The following is an 8,674-nucleotide window of genomic DNA, read 5'->3' on the forward strand; positions in this document are numbered from 1 at the left end:
GTCCGTCGTTCAGATCTGTTCTACACCGTTTATTTGTTTTGTTAGTGTATAGTCAAGTTCGTGTTTTTTCCGTCTTGTCATTAAATTCATTATGTATTCAAACTCCACTGCGCCTTGGTTCAATCCCTGCTCCTCTTCGGATGAAGAAGAGGAGGACAGCCGTTACACCTTAACAGTTCTAACAGTCAGTTTCTTAACAGATGCATGTGTGTTAATAATTGGAAGAAGCAATTTCATAAATTCATCAAATGCAGCGACTGGGTGCTCCTTATTAACCACATCAAACCAACAAACTCCTTACGGGAGTTGCAGTGATGAGACAAGACTGTAACTACCAATTGCATAACACAGAATTGGGTATCCAAAAGAATAGGCTTTAGATGAGGTAGGTGAACTTGCACAACAACACAACACTTCCATAACACTTGACATGAGATCTTCTCTAAGCATTACAGAGACATGGCTCTGAATATATACAGCAACACCTCCTCCATAGGCATTCCTGTCTCTTCTTTAGATGTTATCCTTGTATTGCTACTGCTGTATCATCAAAGGAATTACCCAAGTCTCAGAAATTGCTAATGTATGAATGTTAGCAAGTTATTTATTAACATTATTTCTTTGGCTACATATATTACCTGGGTAGATAATCAGAGATAGACATAATATGGAAAATAACAAACAAAGCAAGAGAAAATAAAAACATTATTCAGCAGTCCATCAATCACTTGGTATGTGTTAGTGTGTGTGTGTGCTGCCCAGTTGAAGCTACGAACCCTCAGGCTTGGCTCTCTCATTCCTTCCAGGCTTTTGGGAGGGAAGGTGAACATTGAGCTTATCATAGCAGATGTAAGCAATGTCCCCACGCACTGACAGCTTTCATGGCTGGGATAATTTATTTCCTCTTCTGGTGCACAGCTTCAGGATAGTCCTTGTTGGGGAAAATGTACATTCCTCTTAAGCTTTGGCTCCTTCCAGAACAGCACCTTGTCCTTGAACCTCAGGAACTTGACCACTATCAGGCCTGTCACCTGGGCCGGTGATGGGTTTTCCAGTCCTGTGGGCTCGCCCTCCCTCAATCTTCCTGTGGTCCATCTTCAGTTTCTCAGTGATAATTTCCCTCACTTTCTCCTCAGACGCCGTCCAGGTCTCTTGGAGATTCTGCAATTCCGTCCACAACGTTGTTCTGCCTTGATTGTCCCTCGAGATAATATGATTTATCTGCCATTGTTATCATGGATTTGCATACAGAACTGATGTCCTCTCTCAATGAACTACAGATTAATGTCATCTTGCTGTTCTCCTGTTTAAACTCATCGAGCTGACCCTGTGAGAACTGCAAACTGTTTTTCAGGTCCTTGACCTCTCTGGTCAGATCATCCATTCACACGTTAGTTGACTCTACCAGTATTTCGACACAACACTTTAAGTTATTTTATTGTTGTTGTAACAACTGCTTGTAGAACTATTTTTGTTTGTTTAAAAGATCCTTCACCTGTGATAGAGAGACACAACTGTCCTCAACGTTACTCCCACCGGCTTTGGTCTTTGTCATGGTAGCAACGTAGGCTACGCTTTTACTCTTCGCAGTTCCATACAGGGCAGGTCACAGTGCAATTAGAAACAGCAGCAAACAGCAGGGATTCAAACAGTCAGGGACAATCTGTGGTCCTAGCCGCGAGGGCTGTGAGCTGTGTACAAGCTGCTAAGGAAACCTGGCTAGCTTGATAGCTAACTAACTAACGTTAGAAGTGTCTGCGCCAACAAGGGAACAATGAGCTACTTCTCTGTGGCAAAATATACTTGCTATTGTTCCCTGTAATACAGTAAACGTACTACACCTTAATGTGATACACTGAGTATACCAAATATTCGGAACACCTTCCTAATGGGTTCCACAGGGATGCTGGCCCATGTTGACTTCAATGCTTCCCACAGTTGTGTCAAGTTAGCTGGATGTCCTTTGGGTGGTGGACCATTCTTGATACACAATGGGAAACTGTTGAGTGTGAAAAATCCAGCAGCGTTGCAGTTCTCAACACAAACCAGTGCGCCTGGCACCTACTACCATACCCCGTTCAAAGGCACTTACATTTTTTGTCATGCCCATTCACAGTCTGAATGGCACACATACACAATCCATGTCTCAATTGTCTCAAGGCTTAAAAGTCCTTCTTTAACCTGTCTCCTCCCTTTCATCGACACTGATTGAAGTGGATTTAACAAGTAACATCAATAAGGGATCATAGCTTTCACCTGGATTCACTAGGTCAGTCTATGTCATGGAAAGAGCAGGGGCCTGTTGCACAAAACTAGGATAAGGGATTAAGCCAGGATATCTTGGTGATCCTGGCTCAATTGATCTGTAATCCGGTTGCACTAAAGATGGATAGGGGGCAGGAGGATATGTTATGGTATAAATTACCATGGAGATTTATTCTGTGGAGCTAGCCTGCTCCAGACCAGGCTAAATTCCAGGATCTATTTAATCTCATCCCTAATGTCAGTCAGCAGTCACCACAAATGGAAACCAATAGTTATTTCACTGCTCACTATACATTGTTATCACATATAACTAGACCCACTGTCATTATTTAAACGTTTGTGATCATTAATTTCAATGATTTTGGATAAAAAAATAATTTTTAGATGATATTGCTATCATTAGATAATTTACAGTTTCCCATAGACTATAAGGCTATATATAAAATGATAGAATATTACGGCCACAGAGGGGAAAAAAACACAAGTAATAATATTGTAACCAGTTGTTTTAAAGGAGGACAGTTGTTAAAATGAGATGTGGGGCATTTCGTGAAATTGTACTTCAGTATGGTTTCATAAACAAAGACATGCCAGAATATTAAGTATCACATTGTCATAAGTATCAAAACAATATGTAGCTTTTCTGCAGAAAGAACCAGCCTCATAAATTTATGACTTTATCCTTTTTCTTCAGTGTGGCCCTAGTACTCTGTCATATAAACAAATACACATTCCATATGAATATAAAAACACAATGTGTAACATTATGTTCCTTTATTGAATAAGGACAAAACAAAGCAGGTAAACCATCAGCTCCTTTCGAAACTGAAGTCACAGTGACTCTACAAGATGGAAAGCACAGAATCCAAGCATATTATACAAAATGATACATACACATTCAAAGGTCTGTATATAACACACCCTGCATGTCTGCACACTAAAATAAATGCAGGACAAATCCATACACATTAACTGAACAGACAAATGAATGGATGCAGTAGCCTCCCTGCAGCCTTGTATTACACACAGTATACCGCACAAACATCATAAGAGGCCAAATTCGTAAAAAAACGAACCCAAAAAAACCCAAATTCCTCTGCCACCGCAGGACATATTTAACCAAAATTGAAAGCACACATACTAACTAAAATAATTCAACACATATTGGTCCCTCAGCAGCCGACCACTGTCGTCATCAGGGAAGATTGCCGGATTGTCCCAGTCCATGGCTGGTGGCACTCTGGGGGCCCTCTCCTTCCTCAGGCAGGCCACATTGTGGAGGACAGCACAAGCCACAGTAATATCACATGCCCTAACAGGGCTGACCCTTAATTTGTGAAGGCAGTGAAAGCATGCCTTCAGGAGGCCAAAGGTCATTTCAACTCTGGCCCTGGTCCTGGCATGGGCATGGTTGTAGGCCTGCTGTGCTTCCTGGGGGTCTGTGAAAGGTGTCAGGAGAAAAGGCTGGCAGCCATACCCCCTGTCTCCCAGCAACACACCAGAGAATTCACCTGTCAACACAAAATCTCGTCATTACTACCTCATAAACACAGTGATATTCTTGACACAGCCATGATGGTTATAAATAGGGGTTGTGTGGCTTACCTTGTGATAGGCACTGATAGATTTCAGAGGCCCGAAAGATTCTGGAGTCATGGACTGAGCCAGGCCATTTTGCCACAACATTGCTGATCACACAGTCAGCATTGCAGACCATCTGAAATCATAAGATGAGGAATATTACACCAATCAATGCACATCACTGGCAATGCAGAGTGTTCGTCAATGGACAATATCAAAAAGTTATGTTCACCTGAACATTAATGCTGTGAAAGGATTTCCTATTCACAAAATCGGCCTCATGGGCACCTGAGGGGGCTTTTATCCTTATGTGTGTGCAGTCCACTGCACCATTGACATTGGGGAAACCTGTCACACAAAGTAATGAGTATCCTACTATGTGTTAACAGTTGTCCTGTAATTTGTAGATCCTCTTACCTGCAATCCTATAGAACTCCTCTTTGATGTCACAGAGTCTTCTGTGGCCAGGGAAGGAGATGAAGACATCTGCTAATGCTTTGATAGCCAGACACACACTCCTTATTGTGCGGCAAATTGTGGCCTTGTTCAGCATCCCCCACTGAGTACAGGAAGGCTCCACTAGCAAAAAAGCGCAAGGCCACACAAACCATTTGCTCCACACTCAGTGCATGGCTCTGTGCAGTGCGGTGCTTAATCCTGGGACCCAGTAGTCTGCATAGATACCTGATGCCATCTGCAGAAAACCTGTATCTTTCATATAGATGGTCATCAGGGAAGGCCAGTGGGTCCAACCGGTCCCTGAAGACCCTTTCTCGCCTGAAGGCTCTCCTCAGCACAAGCGCTTCTTCATCCACCACTTCTCGCACGAATGGGCATGCCATTGTCAGAGCAGAAAGGAACACACAATTTTGGGCCTTCATATAGGCTAGTGGCCACACCTGGTGCTGGGGGGGTGGGCAAAAGAGGGCGATGCCTTATAACAATGACTTGGTTGTACTGATTGCTGGGAAAATAAAAAAACCTTAGAAAGATGCCACCGTCCTGTGTGCTCACAATAAGAGCTCATATGTCATGGCTCACTTGACTTTACGAGAATATACCTAATTTTTATTTTGAGCTGTGTCATCTTCTTGGAGCTGGGGGAGGAAAGAAAAATAATGATTAATACATTTGTGTTACAGTTAGCATACAGTGTACATTGAAGGCATATCTCACCTCCCTCTCAAGTTTTTTTATTTCAAGGTCCAGTTTCCTAATTGTCCTCTTTTTTATTTCGGACTCCAGTGCAAGATTTTCCATCTTTTTCTTCTTGTACTGAATGTCTATGTCTGCCAGTTCTATTTGGCGCCGGAGGTGGTTGCCATACAACTTTCTGATAGCTTGTGAGCTCTGTGAACACAATACAATTAGCGCAGCTGGAATTTAGCAGGATGTGGTGTCCTTTTATTAATACGCACTATGTTGCCAGGCTGGTTTTCCCACTGTATAGCATCTGGGTCCTGTAAAAGAAATTAGATTTTTTGATTTTGATGAGGACTCCTCACCATTGTAGAGTAAATAGTACTTTCACAGTCTTAACATGATACCTCATGCCTTCTGGAATCCAGAGAGATGGTCTCCTCCTCATCATCGTCTCCATCATGTGCTGTTGCTGCTGCACTGGGGCCTTCACCCTATCACATTTAATCGGATTCATATTGAAGCTAGTAGACAAGACATGCCAGGCCTACAGTATGCCTTTGATGGAGTACTCACTGGATCAGCATCGTCTGGTGCTTGTGCTGGTGGCTCTAACAGGAACACAGTGCTGCCAGACACTGCAAGGCAATAGGTAAACCAAAGTCAGACAGTCCAAATTGATTCAATATGAATGTGGTTGTATCCCATGTAGAGATGGAAGGACATACCTTGAATGAAGCGGGTGGCATCTTGGGAGGAACCTATGCTCGTCTCTTTCCCCCCAGGGATCCCCTCTAAGACGGACCTGCCTTTATTTAGCTCCAAGGCCATGTCCTCTGCTGGGGTAAGGTCAGCCTTTGGTGACCCACCACCCGTGCCTTGTCTGTATGTATTCTTTTTCACTGCTAAAACAGTACAGACAATGTGTGAGCAGGCACCTTCTGGGTACAATATATGCTTGTGCTTTGTTAAAGATTAGTCAGGGACCATACCATTCTGCAGAATGTTCTTGTATTTGATTTTGACCTGCTGCCATGTCCGTTTTGGCCCGTTCATGTTTAATCTACACACACACACACACACACACATTTAATGGAGTCACACTGCAAAAAATTACTTGGTATTTTTGTCTTGTTTTCAGTAAAAATATCAAAAAATGTATCATAGCTTTATACAGTGTGATGGAGTTACTTTACACAATTTCACTCATATCTGCAGTGCATTTCAATTAAAAATTTAACCGTTTCATAATTACAGTACAACTGCATTTTTGGAGATGTGAATTAAATATTTGAATTGTAATTGTGATGTTTCAGCGGAGCGGTGACTGTGTAATTGTGCACTACTTACGCATTCAGGCGGTCTGCAATACTTTGCCACGCTTTTTCTCTTTGCTTTATCACTGTGGCGGTGTTGCCTTTCTTCTTAATTATATATTTTACCTCCTCGTATGCCTCCATGAGGATTTGTGCTTCCGACGGGGAAAAGTACGCGGCTCTAGTTGCCATGGTAAATCAGTTAATCTGTGATCTGTGGCGGGGTCTATTTGAGTGAGCCGTGAGCGCGCACCTATCCAGGATTGGTTTCACCTGGCTTAATGAATCCGTGTCTGCTCATCCTGGCTTGGTCTTTGTGCAACCAATTAAGCCTGGACGCACATGTTTTGGCTTCATTGAGCTCAGCTGAGTCATTTATCCCGGATGTCTTAATTCTACTTTTGTGCAACAGGCCCCAGGTGTTCTTAAAATGTTTTGTATACTCAGTGTATGTTGACAATTATTTGAAGATAACAGAATTACAAAGCACAGGTCAATGTTTCTCCAAAACTAAATATTTGATATTAGTTGGCAGGGGTCTTTACTGCTACATTGTGTTTTCATGTATTTCAAATATCTTTGAAGTATTTTTTCTGGTAGATGTTGTCTAAGTCCCCTCTTCCATCTGTTTGACCAGAAATCAAAGCCTTTGCTTATTCCTATTTTTTAGGATATAAAATGGTTGTAAGATGTATATATGCCTATATTTCCCAAAAATATAGACTCTTAGCTTTCATTTGACATGATCCTATGATTTGCACATGTTGGTGCTGTGGTACACCGTGGGGTGTTGGGTTGAGCATGCATAGATTGACACAGAGAAAGGGAGGCTTTAGTCCGCAAAAACAACTTTACTAAGACAGAAAATAAATATAGCAAAGAAAATCACTTGGTCGTTCTTCACTACTTTTGCTTGGAGTCAGTCTCTCCCCCTTCTCTCTCGCAGTGTGCCACCATGTTCCTTTTATTTGGCCTCCAGGGCTGGTTGGCACTCTCTTCTAATTACCTCCACTTAGAGCTGTCCGTGTCGGGGTGCCCAGCTCCCGCATTCCCAGCAGAGGGAGCCAACGTCGCCTCACGTACCTCCCCTCTATTACCATCCCTGGGGTATACCTCCTGGGATACCACAGTGCTCATGGATTCTTTTACATGGAAATGGCCATTTGTTATTACAGTCTGCAGTCCATGCTGGCGGAGATCAGGAGCCGTTGCTCTTCCTTCACGAGTCAGAACCAGGATCGAACCGCAAGGGACAGAGACTGCACCACCACACAGAACACAACCAGTGGACAGGTGGACTGACCAACTTCAGTCCTGGTGGTCATCAGTGACACAGCCCAGACCATTCTCTTCCCAGTCTCAGTGCAGGGATGGAGCAGGGCCTGGGGCTGATAGAGATAGACCCTCCTGTTCCTATGATACAAACACCACAGTATCCATGATGAACAGAGCAGGTCACCCTGGGCTGCAGCCTTCACAGAGAGTTGTGTAAGATGCCCCTGGTGGTAGTCGAATATGAAGTCTGTCTTTTCTTTCAGGATTTCGCCTAATGCCTAGGGAATGGTTTCATAGAAGGTCTAGGCGGCAGGTAGCCTAGTGGTTAGAGCATTGGACTAGTAACCCAAAATGTTGCAAGATCAAATCCCCGAGCTGACAAGGTAAAAATCTGTCATTCTGACCCTGAACAAGGCAGTTAACCCACTGTTCCTAGGCTGTCATTGAAAATAAGAATTTGTTCATAGTTAAATAAAGGCAAAATAAAAAGGCCTCCCTCAGTTACCTCATGGTTACCCCACTAATACAGGCAAGGTCAGGGTGGGTGTTCAACATAAGATGTACCTAGCCTATAACACTCAAACAATGGCTAGAGGTCAAGGAGGGAGCGCAAAGACTAACCTGCTGACGACGTGCGAGCGTCGCAAAATGAATATAGAAATCCATGTTATTCAATTATTGCACCCACACTTCTCGCGCGCGCCAACGAGCGTCTATGACGCCAGGGGCTAAAATAGAACTCATTCCTATTTCTGACGCAGATCGCGCTGCAAGTTCTGCCTCTCCCATCTCCTCATTGGTTTATAGAAGCAGGTACCCACGTGCCATCTCCTCATTGGTTATACCCACGTAGGGAATTGAAAGACGAACTTTGTTACGGGTTGTCGTGGTAATACAATTAAAGTTCAGATGTGATCACCAAATAAGTTCAAAGATGAAAAAGCCCGGAAGAAGGAGAGATGACTAGAAATTATTCGGTTGGCCGTTTTATGTGTGGATTAATTGTCGGAGTAGAGGTACTTGTGCATTTCAGGTAAAATAACAACTCAATGTTTATATCCCAGGACAAATTAGCTAGCAACAGCAAGCTAGCTAAA

The 8,674-nt window shown here is 43.1% G+C and overlaps 1 protein-coding gene across 1 annotated transcript; it reads right to left on the reverse strand.

The window, feature by feature from the left end:
* Window positions 1-3,003: 3,003 nt before the first annotated feature.
* LOC129841236 (uncharacterized) lies at window positions 3,004-8,304 on the reverse strand. Its single transcript, XM_055909404.1, has 10 exons — window positions 6,337-8,304; window positions 5,979-6,049; window positions 5,715-5,891; window positions 5,563-5,624; window positions 5,394-5,480; window positions 5,265-5,306; window positions 5,023-5,196; window positions 4,264-4,943; window positions 3,871-3,982; window positions 3,004-3,776 (listed from the first exon to the last, which is right to left on the reverse strand). Exons 1-8 carry the CDS (start codon window positions 6,492-6,494, stop codon window positions 4,908-4,910), a joined length of 807 nt encoding a protein of 268 aa, XP_055765379.1. The 5' UTR covers window positions 6,495-8,304; the 3' UTR covers window positions 3,004-3,776; window positions 3,871-3,982; window positions 4,264-4,907.
* Window positions 8,305-8,674: the final 370 nt, after the last annotated feature.

Source organism: Salvelinus fontinalis, chromosome 42 (genome assembly GCF_029448725.1).
Source record: "Salvelinus fontinalis isolate EN_2023a chromosome 42, ASM2944872v1, whole genome shotgun sequence".
In the NCBI taxonomy this organism is placed as follows: Eukaryota; Metazoa; Chordata; class Actinopteri; order Salmoniformes; family Salmonidae; genus Salvelinus; species Salvelinus fontinalis.